This window comes from Chrysoperla carnea, chromosome 4, assembly GCF_905475395.1.
Source record: "Chrysoperla carnea chromosome 4, inChrCarn1.1, whole genome shotgun sequence".
NCBI classification, from domain to species: Eukaryota; Metazoa; Arthropoda; class Insecta; order Neuroptera; family Chrysopidae; genus Chrysoperla; species Chrysoperla carnea.
In genome coordinates this window covers 55,242,035-55,266,771 of record NC_058340.1, presented here as the reverse complement: position 1 = coordinate 55,266,771, position 24,737 = coordinate 55,242,035, and the positions used below count along the sequence as shown (strand labels likewise).

Genomic DNA, 24,737 nt, shown 5'->3' with positions numbered 1-24,737 from the left:
TAAGAGTTGGGAATATGATAAGCAAAGAGTATTATTGTTTAAAATATAGTTGTATGAAATTTAAAACCAGTTGTGTTGGAATTGAATAAAATTTGTTCTTCTATCTTTCTGCAGACCAAGACCTTATTACATGTATCCATGGGCACTTTTTATCCAGAAATAATTTGTTTTAAATTTTGTATTTTAAACATGTTTGCGATAAACCTTATGTATTACCTATTATTTAAATTAAGTACCTCACTTACCTACTTCTTGAGTAATCTTAAAGTTTTTTGAAAAATAATGTCTTCAATTCCGTTAAAATAATTTTCAATAACTTTTTTCTGTGATTATCTTATTGTAGTTTCGTGGCTTTAAATTTAATATTCAATGATCAGAAAGGGCGACGCCAGCTAGTTGGAAAGAGCAGGGCCAAGTTGGTGGACAGATTAAACTGCTTGTTGTTGATTGTAAAATATAAAAATTAAATTCGAGGAATTAAGAATGTTACAGAATCCCGCATACTACAAAATTTGAAGGGTGATTTTTCGGATGGAATTTATAAATGGGACAATAAATATAACTGGCAATTTTTTCGAATCTTTAAAAAGGGAGAGCTGCTACTCCTACCTCCTCCTTTGGTATAGTCCTTGATGATCAGAAGTTTTTAGGTTTCACTAATGTTTAAGATCTAAAAATCTTTTGATTTAAGGAACTGTTTGTTTGTCTCTGATACCACAAAATCTTAAGGACCCTGTTACACATTATACATGATGTGCTGTAATTAATTCCCTAAGAGGTTAAGGATTTAAGTTATTATAATTTTGTCTAAATTATAGAATTATTATCGTCTCTTAATTATTATCGGTAAAATGATTTAAATTTAAACTCTGAATTAATGCTTTTGAACAATTTTTAACTTATAATCAGACTATAATCAAACTGTATGTTGGCATATTCCAATAGTCTCTGATAAGTTGTTAACAGAGCTAAAAATTTTGCCTGGTTACTAATCCGAAGTCCAGGGAATGGTAAGTTTTTCCGCAGTTTAATTAATATTTTTATGCATCTTCAGCGTTCTTAAAATGAATTTAAGAGTTTCAGAAATAAAGATAATTTGAATTTGGTTTAAAACTTTTTTATTTTATACATATCATATTCAATAAACAAAAATACATACACACAACAATAACAGTTCAAAATACAAAATGGCCTTAGGATAAAATTTGTAAATATTTAACAACAATTCATAAATAACGACCTTAAATTACGAGATTTAAAAAACATGTACATCTTTAGTCTGTTTCGCTTTCATCTTTTTCTTCAGATGTCTCTGTTAATGCTTGAGCTACTTGTGCTAATGATTCGGAATATGCACCAAAAGCATCACCGGGTGGTTCAGCATAATGTCCTCCAGCAACACCTGCGGCAATTGTATCGTATGAAGTTTGTGGCACACCGTAGCTTGTGGATGGAATTTGGAAGCTTGATGAGGAGCCATGTCCACCACCACCACTGGAAGGTGCTCCGTAGCTTGATGAAGGTGTTTCGTAACTGGATGACGGTGCTCCATAGCTACTGGATGGTGCTGAAAAACTACTTGATGAACCATGTCCGGATGAAGGTGCTCCATAACTTGATGAAGGTTCAGGTGCACCATAACTTGATGATACTCCTGAAAATCCACCACTTGAGCCATGACCACCACCACCACCACCGGAACTATGGCCCCCACCTGAAGATGGTGCTCCGTAGCTTGAAGATGGAGCCGGAGCTCCGTAGCTAGATGATGGAGCTGGGGCACCGTAACTAGACGAAGGTGCTGGAGCACCATAGCTTGAAGATGGTGCAGGAGCCCCATAACTGGATGATGGGGATGGTGCCCCATAGCTTGAAGACGGAGCTGGAGCACCGTAACTTGACGAAGGCGCTGGTGCACCATAACTCGATGAGGGTGCTCCATAACTAGATGAAGGTGCAGGTGCTCCGTAGCTTGATGATGGAGCGCTAAAGCTCTGGAATGATTGGAAACTAGTGGCATGTCCACCTGAGCTACCGTGTCCTCCAAAGCTGCTACCACCAAGATCTGCACCTATCGTACTGTAACCAGGGGTTCCATAACTGCTTGAAGGTGCTCCATATGAAGATGATGGCTCTGGAGCACCGTAGCTTGATGATAAACTGCTGGAAAAACTACCACCACCACTACCATGGCCGCCAAAAGATCCACCAGATGATGGAGCTCCGTAACTCGACGATGGTGCTGGCGCTCCATAGCTTGAGGATGGCGCGGGTGCTCCATAGCTTGATGAAGGTGCTGGTGCTCCGTAACTCGACGAGGGTGCTGGTGCTCCATAGCTTGAGGAAGGTGCTGGGGCTCCATAACTAGATGAAGGTGCTGGCGCTCCGTAGCTTGAGGAAGGAGCTGGTGCTCCATAGCTTGAAGATGGTGCCGGAGCTCCATAGCTTGAGGAAGGTGCTGGGGCACCATAGCTTGAAGATGGTGCAGGTGCTCCATAACTAGACGATATGCTTCCTCCGAAAGAACTACTTCCATGGCCACCAAATGAACCACCTCCTTGACCTCCGAAAGAACCACCACCACCATGGCCTCCGAAAGAACCACCAGATGGTGCTCCATAACTAGATGAAGGAGCTGGTGCTCCGTAACTCGATGAAGGAGCACCATAACTAGAGGATGGTGCTGATGAAAAACTATGGCCACCTCCTCCGCCACCACCTCCATGACCTCCACTAGGTATACTGTATGTAGATGATAGATCTGGAACTCCGTAGCTTGATGATGGAATTGAGATACTTCCACCACCGTGACCACCGCCGAAAGATGGTGCTCCATAACTTGAAGATGGTGGTGCTCCGTAAGATGAAGATGGTGGTGCACCGTAAGATGAGGATGGTGGTGCTCCATAAGATGAAGATGGTGGGGCTCCGTAAGATGAAGATGGTGGTGCTCCATATGAGGATGAAATTTTGGGGGCTCCATAACTTGAAGATGGTGGTGGGCCATACACTGGTTTAGGTGAACGTTTTGGTGGGCCATAAACTGGTTTAGGTGGACCATATACTGGTTTAGGTGGACCGTAGACAGGCTTAGGTGGACCGTATTGTGGTTTTGGAGGAGGTCCGTATTTAGGTTTTGGCGGTGGACCATATTTTGGTTTTGGTGGGCCGTATACTGGTTTGGGCGGACCATACACTGGTTTTGGTGGTCCATAACTTTGTTTCGGTGGTCCATACACTGGTTTTGGTGGTCCATAACTTTGTTTAGGTGGACCATAACTGGAGCTTGGTGCACCGTAACTAGATGATGGTGCACTGTAACTAGATGATGGTGCACTATAAGTAGATTTTGGTGGATGGTAACTTGAAGGTGGTTCTGCAACTATTTCTAATCCATTTAATAAAAGAATTGTCCATACCTATAAAAATAATTTAATACTAAATTAAGACTTCCTTTATTTTTTTATGTTAGCTTAAAATTAATAATAAATGATTATAAAAATTTTTTGATTTTTTTTGTTTGTTTGTTTTGCTTTAAAAAGCTTATTTAACAAACAGGAGAGAAATATAATTTTTTAAATAACTTTAAAAACACCCACGATAAAAGCTTTCAAAGATTTTTTTTATCTCTTTCTACCAAAGAGACTTTAGTAACACGTCACAGTATCTGTCGGATCTCTCTGTCTGATATCTGTATTAATTAGTATAGTTTAACATGCTTTTATAGTATCCGTATTTCGTGGCCGAATTAAATTTTAATTTCGCTTTTTGTCATCGTTTTTATGGTATTTCTATATTTTGCTAAGAAATGCGAAAAAAAACTTCAGGCAAATTCTCTATTACAAAATGTATTAATCGATATTCCATTTGTTATGTTAATTTAAAAAAAATCAATTCTTTCTAAATTTTTGTTTCCTACAAATTTTCTGCATATATATTTTGCAGATGAGTATACCGTGACTTGGTAAAACGGCAAAAGCTATTATTTTTATAATATATAATTAGCATAATATGATAATTATTCTTATAGATCAAGAGCTAGCGAAAAAAGATGATTTATTATACCCTGGAGCAAAGTCACGGCTACGTGAAGGATGATCGAGGCTAACTTATATATAGGATATTTTTTAGGACAGGCTCTGAAAATATTTATGAAAAAAAGCATTCCAACTAAAATATTTTAAGTATTAACAGTGTCGACAAAAGAGATATTGGAAAATTTGGAAGTGATATAATTTAAATGGTCGTAAAACATTTCAAAAAAATTAGCCCAGTGTGAATTGCTACGAAAAAAATATTTTAGGAATTGATTTTGAGAAAAAACAAGTTCTCCTAACGGTTGATATAGGTGTTCATATCAAAATGTAGGTATTTATAAAGTGGGATTAAAATTAGTTTATTTTGAAAAGGTTTCGGGTACCGCTTTCGAAAAATTTCGAAAAAATAGATTCTTTTAGAAAATACGAAATAAATCCCATTCAGAGTTAACTAATATTACAATCATAAACAAGGGCTGTTTATTTCGAAATATTTCATTTGATCATTTCCATTTTTTTATGCTAAATATCTCATTTGGATTACAAACCAATTGCAAACTCACGAATCTTTCCTCAATTTTTTTTATTCGTTAAATTATAATTCATTCAACTAAAGTAAGTTTACCACTTAATCTGTATCTGCTTAGAGGATTAACTTAATAAATGTTATTATTTATAAGAAAATATAATTAAGGGAAATAGTTGGTTTGAATTTATTACGTTTAACGCCCGCGAGTCAAAAGTCGTGCTAAAAATTTTATATAAATCTCAGAAAAAATGTGAAACAATTAGTATAATTATTAACACAAGTGAAAGAGATAATTATTATTTGCCAGAAGAAACGCGGGTTTTTGGAAGTTACCATTTGCACGCAAAATTTTTTTTCATTTTACACTACAAAAAAGTTGTAAATCTAACGCTGTAATAAAGTTATGGCCAAAATTTACCTATTATTTTCAAAATTTTATCGAATACTGTCATTTAGTTTTAAACGACTTAGCCATTAAACCAAATTCCTAATTTTACAATTAATTACAAGAAGTAAAAATTTATGAAGACAAATCCTTTGTTCGCCAGAGCGCTATTAAAGAAGTCATGTTTTTTATTACGAAACCCTGCAAATTTTTGGCGTCGTGTACGATAACGGAATCCGTTCTGTCGGATGACCGATAAATAATTTTTATATATGCTTTTAAATAAAAAAAAATTAAAGTTAGTAGTTCTATTAAAAATTTACCACGGCCAGTACAAAAGCGCAGCTTTTTAAATACCGCTTTTGGCCAATTTCGTGAGGCTACTCTCACTAAAACTCCTATTTTCTTTTAATGCCAGGAAAAAATTTTTCAATTTGATTTATCAATTTTCTTTAAAGTATCAGTTCACAAAAGATAACTAAAAAATTTGAAGACAATCTAAGAACTCCCAATCAAATTAAATAACATTAGGTATTCCAATTTAAAATCCTTTTAAGTTTGCCAAGGATTTATTTTAATATATCTAAGTGCATAAACCTGATCCGAAATCATAAAAAAATAAATTTAGAATAACTTGATGCCTTGATTTAGCCGTTAAATATTAGGAAATTAGCATAAATAATATAATTAGCATAAACAATGACAATTATAAAATTAAAATTAATCGAACGATACACGTTTTAACTTTATTTAAAAAGACGCAAGCGGTTAAATTTTAATTTTTAAATAATTTAACAAAAACGTATCCATTAAAGTGCGAAAAAACTTTCTTATTGCGCAAAAATTTAAAAAAAAATTTCGTTCAGTTAATTTTTTGAAATTTGATCCATAATAGTTGCATTAAAATTTGTGAGCTTAGCTTTTATTACACAAAAGAAATTTTAAATTCACGGATTATTTATAAAAATAATTTCGCACTTTAAGGGTAGCAGCACTTAAGAAGAATAAATACACCACACAAATTCACTTAAAATTTAAATTTTGTAATCACACAAAACAAATTTAAAAAAAAAAAAAAATCAAAACCACTTACAGTAACAATAGAAATCCATTTTAATTCCATTGTTACAAATTTGACACTAACTTCACTTTATCTATAAAATAATATCTAACTTTTTTATGGTAGTAGTTGCAATGAAGATGAGTCGTTGCAGACTGGTTAATTCTTTATCATGTTTGGATTCTTAAAGGAAAAGAATCATGATCTGTTAAAAAGATTGGGTAGTATATAAATACAATTATGTACATTGAGGAACCACCATTTATTGAGGAAGGTAAAAAAAAAATAGTGGTGGTCGCAGATAACGTATTCACATGCATAAATTCATAAGAAATATTATAATTTTGATATATCTACCATGCAAGACATGATGAACTTAAACCCCACGGTATAAAACCGTCAAAGTGTGCTACTTTATTATAAAAACAATAATTAAGTTTGTTCTGTTCAACCACAAAAACTTCCAATCATTTTTATATAATCCCCGTATATTTGATATATATAGTGTGTCCCCGGATAGAGGTAACTATACTTCTAAATTTCCTTATTTTGCATTTTAAGAAAAACAGTCATTCTTTATAAGAAGTTTTGCTTATTATGAAAAGTATGTAGATATATTTAAAACTTCTTGTACAGGGTAGCCAAAAATTTGGAATCACTATTTTTATTTTGGTAAACTACCCTTCTTTTTTATAAGTTAGCGAAATGCTACTAAGAAAAATCACTCGTAATTAACAATTATGACTCTATACAAAATATCAAGAAAATCCTTGTACTTTAATTATAGTATCATTTTTTATTTGAACAAAAGCTCTAATTATAAAAAAACGTAAGAAAGAAAATAATAATAAATCAATTAACATGTACTATCCGAGAGTGTAATTTTTTGTGGACTAGTTTAGAAAATTAAAAAGAAAATTTATTTTCTCGGATAAACATTCAATAAGAATAGAATTGTCAAAGTTGGAAAGATCTGTTTGATATTTTGTATAGAGTCATAATTGTTAATTTCGAGTAACTTTTTTTAGTAATATTTTGTCAACTTTTAAAAACAAAGGGTAGTTTACTCAAAAAAAAAAGTGATAAAAAATTTTTGGCTACCCTATACATTATTTAGAAGTTTTAAATATCCCTACATACTTTTCATAATAAGCAAAACTTCTTATAAAGAATGACTTTTTTTCTTAAAATGCAAAATTAGAAAATTTACAAGTATAGTTACCTCCATCCGGGGACACACTGTATTTCCTGTATATATGAAATTTTTATAAAAAGGTACATTTATTTCCACCGAATGTATTCATTCGTATTTCAGGAAAATGTTTCAAAAAAATAATATTAGTTTCTTTATGAGGAAGAACTTTCTAATTTAAATTGGTTTTCCATTCCTTACCAGTAACTAACAGAATTGACCTTTAATTGATCATCTTTGCTCTTTTTTGATACGAACATTGTCTGCAACATTTTTCTGCATCTAATTTACATTAAAAGGAAGATCTCAGTAAAGAGAGGCTAAGGACTTCTGGAGCAACTGTAGCTAGTTCGAAAGTTCGAAAAGTCAGATTTAAATTCGGTTTTCGGCATTCAATTCGTTAGAGTGTCATGAAATTGTGTGACTTAAATTGATTTATAAGAAAGTAAAAATATGTAACTTGCATAAATAATATGCATTTTATAATGGCATTTCAAATTAACCGCAAATAAGTATACTAAATTCACAATCGGTTAAAAGTTATGAAAATGATTCCAAACTTGTTACTCGGAGATTTTTGGGGTCGCTGAACACGAACATCGCGTCAGAATAGATCTCAGAGTTTCAGGAAATTTGTTCCATGATCGGACCAAGCTCGTTACTAGGAAATTTTTGGGATCGCGGAGCATGAGCACCTCGGGTACTTGGTGACCGATTCTGTCGCATTATTCGTGCTCAGCGACCCCAAAAAACCCCGAATAACTAGTTTGGTATCATTTTCATCACTTTTAACGGAATTGTGAACTTTATTGCTTCGTTTCTGCGACTAAAAAAGAACATACTTAACAGAATTGTTTTAAACTTCCATCAATGTAAGTTAGTTCATCATCTTCATTATTTCTCACGTATTAAGTAAATTGTCGTCGTATGTACCTGCTGTACGTATGTATGAATGTATGTATGTAAGTATGTATGTAAGTACATAGCCAAGGTATGTTATTATCATAATTCAGTGAAAGTACATATACAAATAATAAAAAATACTATTTCTCTATATAAATATTTATATTATCGCGCGCAAAAAAGTAACAAAAAATTTTTTTTTATAAAAAAATTATACAAATTTTTTTACATAAGTAACAATTATTATTTGAAAAAAAAAAAAAAATTAGAATTTCGTAATTTAATTTATTTTAATATACATAATCGTAATATTTATAATTAAATATTAATTTTTTTAGAAAATTATCTATATATATCCTACACAAATATAATAATAAATGATTTACTTTTTTTAATAGTTTTATTTATTTATTTATTTTAATTATTATTGGAGAGAAATGAAAGTAGTTATTCATTCCTAGTGTAACCTATAATTTTAAAATCGATTAATGCCATTCTATACTCATAAAATAAAAAACATTCTAATAAGGGTGTTGAAATATTTAAAATTATTCGATTAATATATAGGTTTGTGTAGTTTATTTTGATTTATGATATATATATATATATATATAGGTAGGTATTGAAAAAATAATATATAGTCGTGTAGAAACAATAAAGCAAGTTACAGTTGTACTAATTTTAGTCCCAAGTTTGTAATGCTTAGAAATATTGATGATACGAACAAAATTTTGATATAGGTGTTTATAAAATTAGTCCATTTCTGTATGTCCGTCTGTCCATCCGTCACCACGATAACTCAAAATCGAAAGGAGGTATCAAAGCCGAAGTTTTTATAGTGTGATCAGGACGTAAAAAGTGAGTTTGAGTTCGTAAATGGGCAACATGGGTCAATTAAGTCTTGGGTCCGCACCCATCTTGTAAACTGTAAGAGATGGAATAAAAGTTTAATGTAAAAAGGTTTCTTATAAACAAATAATAAACTTTTGTTTAAAGCATTTTAAGTTTTCATTTTCTCAGAATGTTGAAAATTTGAAGGTAGCTTCAAATAATTAGTCTATTGATTCGAAATTTCGAAAGGACGGCTATATATAGAATATCATATTATTTCAACACCATTTTATATGATATTAATATTTTTATTTTTTTCAAATTTATCTAATTTATAAAACAATTAAAGGTATGCTATTCGGCACTGTCTGTACAAGATAATTCAATAATTAATTCAGTCAATTGTTTATTTTCACTTGATTTTTTATTGGTTTGTACATTTCCGTTGAAATTTATACTCTTGCAAAGTTTGTACCATTGAGAGTAGAGTAAGTAGGTCAAAGCATTAAGTAATTTTAATCATTAGCAAAAAACAAGAAAAAATAGCAAAAGTACCTACTTCAACAGGTTGTATTTTACGAAAAAATAAAAAAATTTGTAAAGTACCATGTTTTTATAAAAGACTTAGTATAAAATAATAAATAGCTATGAAAATACTTGTAAGATTGAAAACGAAAAACATGAGGCGCATGCAATACATAACTATAAAGAGTGTAGTGTCTGCTGCATGCGCCCCATGTTTTTCATTTCCAATCTTATAAGTATTTTAATAGCTATTTATTATTTTCTACTTTAAAGGGCTATGTGAATGTATTATCATCCACTTTTGAGCTATGGTCCAAATTTCAAATCTCTAGCTCATCGGGAAGTTTAAAATTACAAAATTCTAACCAGACACACAAAAACAAGTTAATAAAAACATGTTAAAATTGGTTTAATTTTAAAAAGTGTTTTAATTAGGACGAGCAATTAATTAATTCAGGAGTAAGGGTATCAATTTTTGTGGCTTGTATACAGCTGTCATAACAAATTTGGGCTGAAATCGGTTTTTTGTCTATTTCACTTATAGGCTTAGCTAATATGATATTACTAACAAAAATTGATTGATCAAATACTAAAAAAGAGTGTTTATTAAGTTTTTTTTTTGCAGATATGACATTATTACAAAAATGTGTTTACTGGCAAAAAAAAAAATTGCCCGTGCTATTTAGGAAACAAAAAGATACAGTAATGAGTTATTTTATTTAATTGATTTAATATAGGTAAAATTTGCAGAAATTATGATGGCTAAAAATTTTTTTTCTTCAATATTTGATAGCTTTGGTGGTTACAATTTTAGTCGAGCAATCTGTATGAAATTAGAAATATTTGTTTGGTCAAATCAGATTTAATTAGTATGAAAATAAAAAATGTTAATCAGAAATTTTTAACACATTCGATTTATTGAATCACTTTTTCATTGATTGTTTTCTTGCGATTTTAATGCTGTAATTTTAGACATTAAAAACTAATTAATCATATAAAAATACAAAGATTTTTGTCACATCTAACAAGAATCTAACAAGATACAGACAGTGATCGAATAATTGCAAGGTTTAAAGAAAGAAAAATAATTTACGCCGCCTAATCAATCTATCTGTGGATATCTAATCGCTTGATTTAATAAAACTATATAGTAAATCTTTATCTTATCGTAGCATAATCAAACTTATAAGTATAGTACGAGTGAAATTTGACAATTTACTATCACAGTATTTTGAATAAAAATAATTAAAAACAAATTGTTTATATTTTTAGCACGCACCATAAAATTTAAAGAATGTCAATTTAATTAATTAACGTGCTATTTAATAGAACAACAAAAAAGTCTTCATACCAATTGCTTAAAATACACCTAAGTATAATTAATAAAATATATAGTATTAGAAGTAATTGGTACAGCAAGAATGTTCAAGCACTTTAGCTTCAAAAGTAATTATTAGTAGAATAAATTAGCCGGAAAATACTGTAAAATGTTGTAAACCTACTGGACACCATCGATTTTAAAAATTATTTTTTCTACGTGTTTCATACACCTTTAGAAACATTTATCATCACAAACCTCTGCCTTAATTTGAAAATTGGGGAAGTTTCAACCACTCCAAGCCACTCCAACAAGAAACCCTTGCCTAAAATAGAAAAGTTTTGCTACGGAGTTGGCTCTAGGAATTTTTTTTTAAATCTCAGATGATGAATACGGGCTGTAAATACTCAACTCCAGTATGGGATTCGTGCCTTTCTATATCCTATAGGATTTCTATATTTATATTTCTATATCCCAGGTGGTTTTTTTGTTACAGAAAGCAAGTCCGAGGTCTAAAATCAAGTTACATCCCCGTACGAGATTCGTACCATTTTTGGGCCCATTTTAAATATAAATATTTCCTACTATTTCGTACTGGAGTGTGGTATTGCTGAAGAAAGACCACAGCAAAATGTTTGTATTTCAATTTATCCCTAAAAAGTGAGTTGTTTTGCAAAAATGGCGGACTGGAGTGTGGTATCGCTTTAAGATCCCAGATTCGGCTACCAAAAACTCTGCTAGAACAAAATTATTCAGTTTATAGATTTTTACGGGGGCGGTTTGGGGGTAGTTTGGCAAGAACCCATTTTTTAAATTATGACCAAGGTTAGGGGTAATAAGTATTCCTAAAGGCCTCAGGAACATAAAGTATAAACAATTTTTTAAATCGGTGCTGTCCGGAAGATTTTCAATATTTTCCAGCTTATTAAACTCGACGATTTGGAGAATATTTCAAAAGACCACTAGTTGAAGCTACATGTATACCCTCACGAGTAAACAGTGATGTTTACGAAAAAATGTTTCAAACAATCTTGGTTTATTTAAGAAATAACTTACATTTAAACTTTTGTTCTATCTCTGACGGTTTACAAGATGACGGTTTACACGATGATTTTAATGGATGCAAAAATACACCATTTTAAAATTGGCATATCTCAAACAATTTTAATGCTAATAAAGTAAAAAATATGTGCACAATTATTAAATTAGCTAGAACTTTCATTTGAACTTTTTTTTATTTGGTGCGGAGTTTTTTTGTAATTTGTAATATTTTCAATTCAATGCTATAAAATCTTTTAACAAATTTCCAGCAGCAATTTAAAAAAAAAAGGTACCCAAAGTTACGAATAGTTAGAATATCTATAGAGAATTATTATACTATTTTTAACCGATTTCAAACAAAAAAGGAGGAGGTTATCAATTCGACTGAATTTTTTTTGTGTGTGTTACCTCAGAACTCTATTGGGTGAACCGATTTTGATGATTCTTAATCTATTTGAAAGCTAATGCTTCCCGTGTGATCCCATTTCATTTTAGTCCAGTTCTGACAACGGCATCCACGAAAAAACCATAAAAGTCTTAAATTTGCATTAAGTATGCACGACAAGAGGACGAATAACTCAATATCACGCCAACCGATTTCGATGATTCTTTTTTTAGTGACAAATTAGTTAATGTACTTTAGATTCACTAAAAATCACAAATAAAAAAAAAAAAGAAAACTGATTTCAAAAGAAAAACTTTTCCAAAACAAATTAACATGCACTAAAAAGTAAAAAAAAATAACGATAATATAATGTAGCTAAAATTATTGTTGTTTTTGGAGTCGGTGGCAGCTAAGCTAATGTTGCAAACTGTTCTGTCAGAGTTGTTTCCTTGGCTGACACCGACTCCAAAAATAACAATAATTTTAGCTACATTATATTATAGTTATTTTGTTATTTTTTAGAGCATATTAATTTGTTTCGGAAAAGTTTTTCTTTTGAAGTCGGTTTTCTTTTTGTTAAAAGTTTTTCACTATTTTCTGTTTTGACAATGACATTTCACCAGAATGACTCTTTCCTGCATAGATGATATAGGTATATGAACTATTAATTACTTGACACCTTTTGTCAAGTAAATTATAGTAATTTTTTTTTTTTTTAATGTCTTATTTAATTAAAAAGTGCATAAAATATTATTTTTAATAGCTATTTTCCTGTTATCTTTTTATATTTATTTATTCACCATACAAATTAGTGTAAAATCATAATAAATCATAAAAGTTTTGCATTCCATAATGAAAATATCCATTGTCTCTGAATAATTCTTTGAAATCACAGACCGAATACTTTATGTATTATTACAGACACGTATTTAATTATAATAGGGTATTATCGTTAGTTAAAAATAAATCATGAAATTTGAAAAAAGTAGTTAAAATTTATGTAAAAATATACTTAAATATTCTGATTTCGGGTCATAAAAGCACATTTTTCTTTTAAAATATTAAAATTAAAAATCGTAATTTTTAAACTGTATATCACGTGACCTAAATCGCGGGTAAGCTCTGCTGTGATGTCATAGCGGTATGAGTCATAGACCACCAATTAGTTCAGTGTAGACAGCTGCGTATAATGTACACATAGATAATAAGTATTTATATTTATTATAATCAGATGTCTATGAATATATATGTCAAACTGATTTGTGTTATTTCGTATAGTGATACCCATATAACGTCATCAAATTGGATGCCCGCGTTTTTGACAGTTTAAAAAAGGTTTAAAATTTAATTAAAGTTTTTGGCAAGAAAGCGTGTGTATTTTTCCGAAATAAATTTTTGGTGGCTTTTTATTAGCAAAATCAACATTTTGTAGCACATTTTCGAGAAATTCGATCCTAAATATGAAAAAACCACAATAATATCGTAAAAAAGGATAGGTGTCTTTGGACACCTGGTAGGAACTATATTCCTTTCGTACCTTGGTACATTATGAATATAGCGCTTACTTTTTTTATTTACAAGATATTTTTTTGAAAATTTAAGATATTAATTTTAGAAGTCAAATACTTGTCTGATTCTTTAAAGAGTTTAATTTTATAGTTACTTTTAAATTTTACTGTATGAAATAATTGTAGTATCAGTTTAAAAAAGACATACTTCTGATGTAGTAGTCAACCCAATATGTGAGTACATTACATTTGGTTTGATTAGGATATTTATTATGACATAACATAAAATTCTTTAACTGCCGATAGCTTTCAAAACTCAATTTTTTTAAATGATAAAACATAAAATTTTGACAAAAAATACAAATTGACAGTTATAACAAATTTTTTCCATTTTCTCAAAATTCATGACAACCTGAATCTATTGAAGAAGTTTTAGTTTCATAGGGAACGTAGATGCCGGCTCCTGGTGTCTGTTGCAGTTTCTTCGTTTTAACTACCAACCAGCAAACAAATATCGTGCGATAAGGAACATAGTTCCAAAAATAGCTGGGAGAAAAGTGAGTTTCTATCGATAAGTGCCATTCATGCTGGAAATGCCTTAACTAAAATTTACAATCATCATAAGGTATTATTTTTTTGTACTTATTTATTAAAACAAATAAATGGGAAAGTATGAATGATTGTCAAGTTGTTTTTTTTATTAATCGTGACAAAAACATTTTTATAAAAAAATATAATACATTCATTGTCTTTCGAATCGTGCCTAAAATTTTTTGAATACAAACAGAATTTCAAATATGCAAAAACTAATGATAGGTTTTAAAAAAAAATTTAAAAAATTGTATAAAAAATATCTCTCTAAAAATTTTTTGGAAAAAGATCTAACATTTTTAGAAAATGGTAGCGATATAATAGCGATTCTAGAAATATTTAAACTTTTTTTCTATGATTCTAAAAGCTGCCTTGACGGATATCTATAGTTTTAGCAAAAGATGAAAAAGATAGATATGATGTTAATGAAAATTTTAATAATCGTACGTAACAAAAAGCCTTTTTTGACTACAGAAAAACATTTGTTTGAGACCAAATTCCCATTTCTACCCACTTTTTGAAGATGTTTCCCAATATACGCTCATGGTTAAATCTTAATGGTTTTATGAACATTTTTATGAATGATCCAGGTCTTTTGAAAAAGAGAATGTTACGTTCCTAAATACAATTCTCTATAATTTTTTTCTTATACGTATAGCATATTTTGAGACCAGGACAATTTTGGATAAAAGGCTTGATTTTTTTTTATATGTACCCGAAAAATTTGTCGCGGGTTTTTTAAATTTTGTAAATTTCACTCATATGATACGAGCTTTATACTTAAAGTAGGTTGAGATTTCTAGTTTTTGCTTCCAGCACGAATGTTGAACGTTTGTGCTTTTTCCAATGACCTTGAAATTCCAGAGCATAAACGATATTTCCGATCAAAATGATTTTCAATCAACGACAACTTCTTTACTTTTAAAGAAGATGAGATAGAAATATGCATCCAAATATTGTCTTTTCTTTAACGAAAAAAATGTAGTGAGCCTATTTTGCTGAATGGTATGATTCCAAATTTCTTCTAATTTTCGTTTAATCTGGTCCTGTTCTAGGTAAACATTATTAGCATTTTTTTTTTGTAAATATAAAAATATATACTTAGGTACTACATAAATTATGAATATTCTTAAAATAGAAAGTATATATATATATATAAATATAAACAAACGAAAAAAATATTAATAAATTCAATTCATTATTCATCTTACTTGTATCTTCTTAAATTATCCAAGTGATTGTCATTGTCATTGTTTCATACACGTAATCATATAATTATATTACGTTATATGTCTTTGATAATGTCTATCAAATTTATATTTAAATGAGAGACATTATTTTTTTAATAAATGGAAGAGATTTTAGGATATAAATTTATTATTATGTAGTCGGATTTTTTGTTTGTTTAACTTTTTATAGACGTTCCCAAAAAATCGCGTTTTCTTAGGATCATCTTTAAATCGTGTATATGCATTCTAATTAATGCACTTTATAAGCAGGTAAATATTTATACCATGTATATATGAAAATACATAGTATATTAAGTTTAGTTCCAAGTTTGTAAAGCTTAAAAATATTAATGCTACGAAAAAAATTTTGGTATAGGTGTTCATAGACACATTTAATTAGTCCATTTTCGGTTGTCCGTCCGTCTGTGAACACGATAACTCAAAAATGAAAAAAGATATCAAGCTGAAATTTACAGCGCTCTCAGAACGTAAAAAGTGAGGTCGAGCTCGTAAATGAGCAACATAGGTCAATTCGGTCTTGGGACCGTATGGCTATTGTGTTAATTTATCCTCTAAGTGATTTTCTCTATTTCTTAAGTCATCAGTTTTTCAAAAACTATGGTATATATTGAAAAATTTTACTCTTAATTTTAACCGTAGAATCTGAAATAAAAAAATATAGGTACAGGATGTTTCATTCAAATAAATATAACTTTCATACTTTTAAAATTTTTTGGACATTCTGTACATTACGAAAATAATTTTAAAATGTACAATCAATAAGCCTCCAACTATCCCAGAACGAAAATTTTTATAAAAATCAAGCAGTTTAGTCTTAATATTTGTGTAAAATAATGTAAATAGCCCTGTACAATTTTATAATCAGTTTATCTGACAAACATCGAAAAACCCTTGTTTTTTTGTTTAAAAATTAGCCGTTTTAAAAAAGGAAAAGTATTTTTTATTAAATTATTTTTCTATAAAAAGATAGAATCTTTTCACATGTTAATTTACACTGGGTCCCATGAACTTACAACAACTGTATTGTTATTATACCGCCTTTATGTTGAGCACTCGGTTAATAATCCTCATAATATATTTAGCCCAATTATCTTAGTCAAAAAAGGTGATCAACATCGGAATCTAACGGAATAAGCTGAATTTTTGTACAAACCATTATTTTGATAGTAACAAATGTTGTTTGAAACTTTTTTGTGCGTTGAACCGTTTTTGAAATAGAAGGCGCTGAAATGAATAATTAAGGAAAAAACCGCATAATAGATAAGAATTCACGTTTATCCTTGCCTATTATACGGTTTTTCACTTAATTATTGATTAAATACTACTTAAATAATTAATTATATAATACCTTATAAATATTGGCTGTGCACTAAGGTACGTTTAGCTGAGATATTGTTTATCTGAAAGCTTATTTTATACGCTGGACCGTTTTTTAAATAAAGGACACAGAAGATGGAGCACTCAGCTATACGTACCTTAGGGCAGGGTCAATAATTATAAATATAAGGTATTAAATAATTATTAATTAAGCAGTATTTAATTCATAATGAAATAAGTGAAAAAATTGTATAATAAACAGGCTCAATCATGAATCCCAGTCTATTCTGCCGTTTTTTTCCCTAAATTATTCATCAAATACTACTTAAATAATTATTTAATATCTTATATGTATAAATATTGACCCAGCGCTGAAGTACGTTTAGCTGGTCGCCCCATCTTCTTGCGCCCTCTATTTTGAAAACGGTGCAACGTGCAAAAAAAGTTCAGACAAAATTTGTAGAAAATTTTATCCTCCACAACTTTTATAATAAATGTTAATACGATTGAAGGTAAAAGAAACGAGATATAAAAAAATAAACTGATTTTCACTACCTTTTACCTCGAATATCTAAGGACGCAATGCGTGACCATATGTGATTTTTGAGACAACATTTGTACTGTATCAAAATAAAGGTTTGTACAAAAATTTAGCTAGATTCCGAGGTGAAACCCTAAGATGATTAGAGTATTTTATATTTTATTATTCATAACATTAAGTGATCATCATGTAAGTGAATCCTCATATGTAATTAGATTGCTTATTAGATATCTCTGTTTAGATTATATTCATGGTTTATACTCAGGAAGTTGATGACTATGATAATTGACAATGCACATCAAATAATGATTTACTGCATTCGAAATTATACTCACAATTTTGTTATGTTTGATGTTTATGAGATAGTCTTTACAAACTCAAGGCTTTTATTGTACTAAAAAGTAAAATATTGAGGCTTCGTCAAATTTCGTAAAAAAATTTCTGAAGAAAGCATCGTTACTAGCTTTTTAATCCTCAATTTTGTTTCGATAGAATTTTGAATTCTCGCCATATTTTGGCTAGAAATAAAATAATGTATTTGATATGACTCATATTTGGGTGTCAAATTCATTTAGAATACTTGCGGAAAGGTCCCAAAAACAATGGAATTATCCTCTTACTTAACTGTTGAGAGAGCAAAGCCATACAACAATATCCTAAACCTAAGCTTTAACCAAGTGTGAAAATAGTCCACGTCATCAATTTTTCATTGATTTATTGATTTTTTCATTGATGTTGGATAATGGATATAAAAAATTAGAGATCGTCTTCGGCCAATGACTATAAAATTAAAATCTATATGTAAACATTAGTATTTTAGTTGACTAAGTAAGTGTAAATGAATTTAGTAAATATTTTCTAAAAATACAGGTGTGCTAGCTAACTATTATCATCATGTTATTGTTAAAACATAAAATAAAATATCATTTTTAAAACTTTTTGTTTATAGAAGTGAAACATATAATTTTTGATTGTTTAAATATATTTTAACAGTAGTATTTTATAGTAATTAAAAAAAAATCGTTTATAAAAATATTAATAGGTATTAATATTTAATTTATAGCCCAATCTGCAAAATTTTAAAGGTGACCGATGACTTATTCGAACGGTAACGTGTTCAGAGCAGTGTTGTAAACTTTTTTCACAAAACTATAATATTTCACAAAGCCACTTGTTAAAGTTAACCTGAGAATTTTCTATACACTTTTTAACCCCCGAACTAAAAAAGGGTGTTATAAGTTTGACCGTTATTAAACCCCCAAACTAAAAAAAGGGGTGATATAAGTTTGACCTCTATGCGTGTGTGTCTGTCTGTGGCATAGTAGCGCCTGAACGGATGCAAGCTTAGGTTTCCGTACGCAAAAAAACAAAAAAATTTACGATGATATTCAAAATTAATTCACTTTGGAAAGGTATGGCATATAATTTTAATATATAAATATTTACTATGGAAATGAATAGTCAAATAAACTTGGCTCAATTCATTTCGAAATGTGAAATGGTAAAAAAATTAGGTAATTGAAAAAAATAATTCCAAAGAACAAAGTCAACTCAAACATTTCAATTTCAATAGAAATATTTCCAAAAAATTGTCCCAAAAAATGATAGCTCTCTAAATATCCTTTTCATCTCATCTGATGTCCTTGACCATCACTTTGATATTGATTTAAGAAGGAGTGTTTCTCAGTGGCATCGTAGCCTCTAAACGGTCGAACCGACTTGATTGAGAACATTTTATGGCTAAGTTTCCAAAAATCGGTTTACAAGGAATAAATCGCATTTGTAGGGGTTTTTTTAAATTTTATAAATTTCACTTATTTTTATAGTTGTATAGAAAATGGACATCAATGTTTTTTCCTTAGTTAAAATTTTCATATCTTCGACAATTTTGAAGATAGAGAGTCGAAAAAGGTTTTATTTGAACTTTTCTTTATTTAATGCATAGTTTTTATGTAATTTGTAAAAAACTGATTAAAACGTCCAACTACCCTCCAAAAATAGGAGTTTGGTAGGTACGCCCCTGACGGGCCGACTGTTTTTTACGAAGTTTTTACAACCTAATAAAACAACTATGGAAAATTTCAAAGATTATTCTTTTTCATCATTTATTTAATTTAATTTTGTTGTATTATAGCTTTTGACGATAATGACGTGACCGATATTGTTAAACTTATCTTTATCATACCTAGTCAGTTAGTGTATGATACGAAAATGATGATCAAGAAAATTCTATAAAGTATAGTAAAATTTACACGTTTTACTTTACTATAGATATAAATATTTAATTTTAAAATTATATTTATAAACAAACAGCAATATTCATATTTTATAATAATATTGTTCCTAATTTATAAATTTGTTTATTGTTAATGAAAAACAATTTTTGATGTAGCCCATTATACGAAAAGAGAAATTCATTTAAAAATTCTGAATATACGTATTTTACGACACAGCTTGCATTTTAAGGATGTGCTAGCGCCAGGGCATTTTAGGATAAAAGGCATGATTTTTTTTATATGAAGTTGGACTAAGTCTAAATCAATTCTAAAAATTTTAAGGTGGGTTTCTAAACTTGCCTTGGCACTCGTATAATACCTTAAAGACGGAATTTATTTTTAAATAATTTTTTTTAAACCATACCAATATTGGCGATGGAATCAAGACCAACCTTATTGGATTAACAAACTACAGTCTATTAGCCTTGGCACAAGACTTGCTTAAATAACTGTCAAATACTAACCAGACCACAATATGACTGACCACAATTTTTAAAATTTATTAAAATCATTCATTTAACTTCACTTGTATGTATTTTCACAAACTTCCTGGTTTCTGATTGAGCTGAAATTTTTCATGCTTATGTACATAAGATAATAATGCTTTTTTATCTTAAGTATGATCTGATCTTTCCATCGCATCTACTCTGTTTGACGTATATACATACGTTCTAACTTTTTAATTAAAAATTTAGATAAAAATAACTTAAAACTTCGTAATTGGCTTCTTTTTGACAACTCTACCAAGTTTTCTCTCAAATGAGCACGATAACGTCATATTTAAGCTATCGGTCTGAAAAAACGCAGCAGGGAATTTGTCGGACACTATATGACCACTTGATAATATTAATAATTATTAAATAATTCATCAAAAGTGAATTATGTATGTATTGAAAAACAAAAATAATTTACTACGGTATGTTCCAGGTGGTAGACAGACGGTGCAGAATTTTTTTGGACAAAATATAATATTGTTTCATAATTATTAATGTAATTATATATTGACTGTCCACGAAGGGCACATTTAGGCTACAGAGCCCATTGTAATACCATATATGTGTTTTATCACCTCTTCCGTGGATAATTTCAAATATCAACGCCTCAATTATTTTGAGATCTACAAAATTTCAGCCGGGTGAAAATTTTTGTACCTCCGGATGTTTAAATTGACCGGAAACATTCCACACTTAAGACAATGTTATATTTAGTGAATTTTTATGTAAACATAGAATTTTAATCAACATTTAATTTTAAGATTATTATTTTAGTCAAAAAAAAATTAAAATATTTCAAAATACTTTCTTATGTAATAAAAAAAAAGTCTTTGTTTTGATATCAAATACTTATAATATAATATGTATTTCCTATTTTGATTCGTGAATATATTATATTTATTGTACTTATTAACATTGTAATAAAAAAAACATTAGATACCGGATATTTTCTCATACAATTATTATGATTGTAATAATCTATCTATAAGAGTTATGTTGTATAATAAAACATCATCTTCTTCTAATATAATATAAAAGAATATATATGCTTACAAATAAAAGATTAAACGTCTATCAAGATATCAGAGACAATCCTAGCATGAAGAATTTTGAAATTGTGCTGTGGATAACTAAGCACTACTCGATGAACGATTTACTATCGAATCTGGTATAGGATAGAATAATCTTTTCCTTGAGGGAATGGGGTACTAATGCCATGCTTATACCAATACCAAGGGAACCCAAAATTAAAAAACTGTCGTACAATCTTAATACTTAAAAAAAAGTAGTAAAACTTTGGTTAAAGACATTTTATACTGGCGATGTACGATTATTAATTGTAAAAATTTTTTCCCAAAAATTCCGATCCTATATCTCCAGAATGAAAAATCTTTGATCATATATTCATATGCAATTATTTGCTTCTTTTGATGGAAAGAATCCATGCCTGAAGTTTGTCAACGCATTATTGTATCACACTGTATAATCTAACTTTAAGTTATAATACATAGAAAGCGCCTTTTTATACCATGTATATATGAAATACATCAAGATAGAACTAAGTTTAGTTCCAAGTTTGTTACGCTGTCCGCCCATCCTCCCGTCTGTGAACACGATAACTCAAAAACGAAAAGCTGAAATTTTTATAGCGCATTCAGGACGTAAAACTAAGGCTAAGTTCGTAAATCAGCAACATAAGTCGGTTGGGTCTTCGGTATTTTATTTTAGCTTGTAATTTTCGATACTCTAAGAATGACTTTATAGTGGAGTACATGAGTCGTTTAGTGGAGTACATGCAAGCATTTGGCTAATTTATCAGTCCTTTTGACATTTTTCATCGATGCCTAAGTGTCCGGATATCCAGTCAATCAAAACTTTGTTGTCTCAAGTATAACTTGATAGATTTTATGATAGACATATGTTCAAAAGAAAGTGATCTACCGATGTTCAGGTACATTGATTCAGTGATTATTATAAGTGTCTTTAAAATATATTAAGTTTTAAATTCATTTGATACAGTTACCATCTACATAATATATCTCTATAGTACAGTAAAAGATATTACAAACCTCGATTAATTGAGGCAAATGAAATAAATCGCTCAATTTTTGCTTTAACATGTTAGCATTGGATTTTTAGATGTCAAATATCTTTGTGTAAGAACTTTTACACCTACATGTATAACATATACGTAATACAAGTTGCCTTGACTGTTAAAGTCGCTATGTAAACTACTGGACTTGTTTCTTTCTTTTCAGATTTTATTTAACGCAGTCGAGTTTTTAATTTTTGTAAATTATTTATTAACAAATAGAAACATCTGTGCAACTAATTCATGGTTTACGAATAATATTTGACACCTAAGAAACATATTCCACCGGGTTTTAGCAAAAAGTGAGCGGTTTATTTCATTTTTCCATAATCTGTTACATCTTTGATTGTACTACTAATACTTATGCCCATACCTAGTTAATGTATTTTAAATGACTTTTTGTTTATAATAATTTAAAATCGATTTAAAGTTCTAATTTATATTATATTACTATATTAGATATATTTATATATATTTACACTAAATATAATTATATTTATTAATTTTTTTTTTATTATTTTTTGGTACAAGGTTTATTTTAGAATTAAGATGTGATTGACTTTTTTATGATACAGTTTAATGAAACTTAACACGTTTTTTTTGTTGATTTGTAAGAGAGAATGGAACCATTTAGTTGTGACATACTGAAATTAATTGTTGCAATATAATAAATATATCTTTGTACAATTTGATTACAAAATTTGTATTTATGTTATAGGTAAATAATTTTTTATACAGTAATAATGCTGCAGGTTGACACAAATTTTACAAGAGAATATTTGACATGCAGAATCCGGACTTTAATTTAAAATTTTCTATTACGTCAGATTTTCAAGAAATTTTATTCCACATATCGAAAACTGTTACATTAGATTTAATATTACACGCGGATGTAATTGTATCGCCGAAACCGTTTTCATCATTAATATCATTCATTCTCATTCCGTAGCTATTACAAATTTATCCCATATCTTTTTCAACCCCTAAGAAATCGAATAAATAACATAACTCGAATCTCGTTGAATCCATAAATACCCGGTATCTCTAATTATTTAGACTTTGTAACTCGAATAAAATGTTATTTCTCAGCGAAGTATTGATATTACATATTTATACTCTGTAACTCGAATTTCAAAAAGCAGACTGCGCGCAGCTGCGTAAGTAGTTAGTAAAATACAATGATGTGGTAGTTAGTTAAATATAATCGCCCCTTTCAAAGCTGAAATTTTACCAATTAAATCCTCTATATCTCGACTACTTGTTAAGTAAAAAGCTCATTAACTCCCAATTTTTTGCATTTCTATTTTTCTCTTGACTTTCAAACTATCGAGATTCCACTGCATTCTTTTTTTCTGGATACAGTCAAAATCAGTGATAATGACATTGAATGAACCAACAGTTATGGTCGTTATAGCCGATAGCCGTTATAGGCGATATGTGCATTTTTATACATAAGTGAAAGTATGAGGATATTTACACATGTTGGTCGTTATTTCTTACTTAGTCGAATGACAATTGGTCACTGTGGCTTTTATATAAGTTACTAATGATATAAGAGGCCATAACAGAAAAAGGCGCCCATCTAATATCCAAAACTATTAAGTGAAAATCAAAATCAAAAGAAAATTATTTTTTCAGAAAAAAATTAAAGTGGTGTTTGGACATGACCCTTTTGTAAAAGCTTTTTTTTTCAACGAACGCACACGTCAAGACATCACCATATTTTTTTTTCTGAACGAAGGTTTTGACATCTATTTTGTGCATAAAAATTGGTCTGTGTGCGAAAAAATAATTTTTGCTATGACAGACCTCATTTTCTGCGAATTCAAAATTAAGTCTGACAATTTTAGTAACAAAATTGTCGGCCATACCAGTTGCAACAGATATGGATAACAGATATAGATTTAAGATATCTTAAACTTTTTTTTTTTTAATCCTAGGAGGTGTTTTGAATTGTATTTTCGTAGAAAAAATAATTTATAACAAAAGGTCTGTCAGAAGTTAATTAAAAAAAATTGTCAGCCAGACAAGTTTTACCCAAAATGGTTCATTATTTATGTTCTGTAAATTTCAAGCAAGTGTTTTGAAAAAACAAGCGAGTGTTTCAAAATCTTTTTTTTTTTTTGTATAATTAAAAAAAAATAAACAAATTTTTATTAGTCTGGCTGGCGTAACATGTTTTTCAGTCATTTTCACTTTATAATTTTGAGGTGTTTGATGGGTGCCTTTTTTGTTATGGGCTCTTTTATATACCATAGAATATAAAATAATAAAGAAAAATTCATCTTTAATTGCAAAACAAAGTAAACAATATTTGCCCACACAGTTAAGCCGCAAGCACAGTTATGTAAAATAGTTAACGTAAAATAACATACGTGTATGTTATTTAATAATAACTCATATTAAGTGTTAACACACAATAGTGTAATATAACCCAAAATAAGCGTTTAAATTAAACGCTA

General features: G+C 29.5%; 1 protein-coding gene across 1 annotated transcript; it reads right to left on the bottom strand.

Moving 5' to 3' along the window:
* Positions 1–1,194: 1,194 nt before the first annotated feature.
* LOC123297374 (pro-resilin-like) lies at positions 1,195–6,213 on the bottom strand. The gene is made up of 2 exons (XM_044879006.1): positions 6,045–6,213; positions 1,195–3,419 (listed from the first exon to the last, which is right to left on the bottom strand). Exons 1-2 carry the CDS (start codon positions 6,072–6,074, stop codon positions 1,275–1,277), a joined length of 2,175 nt encoding a protein of 724 aa, XP_044734941.1. The 5' UTR covers positions 6,075–6,213; the 3' UTR covers positions 1,195–1,274.
* Between the last annotated feature and the right edge of the window lie 18,524 nt (positions 6,214–24,737).

Bases quoted from the DNA above. Each gene is read 5' to 3' on its own strand.
- LOC123297374 (XM_044879006.1), bottom strand. From the start codon at position 6,074: ATGGAATTAAAATGGATTTCTATTGTTACT. The intron at 3,420-6,044 runs GTAAGTGGTTTT...TTATTTTTATAG, and splicing joins AATGGATTTCTATTGTTACT to GTATGGACAATTCTTTTATT.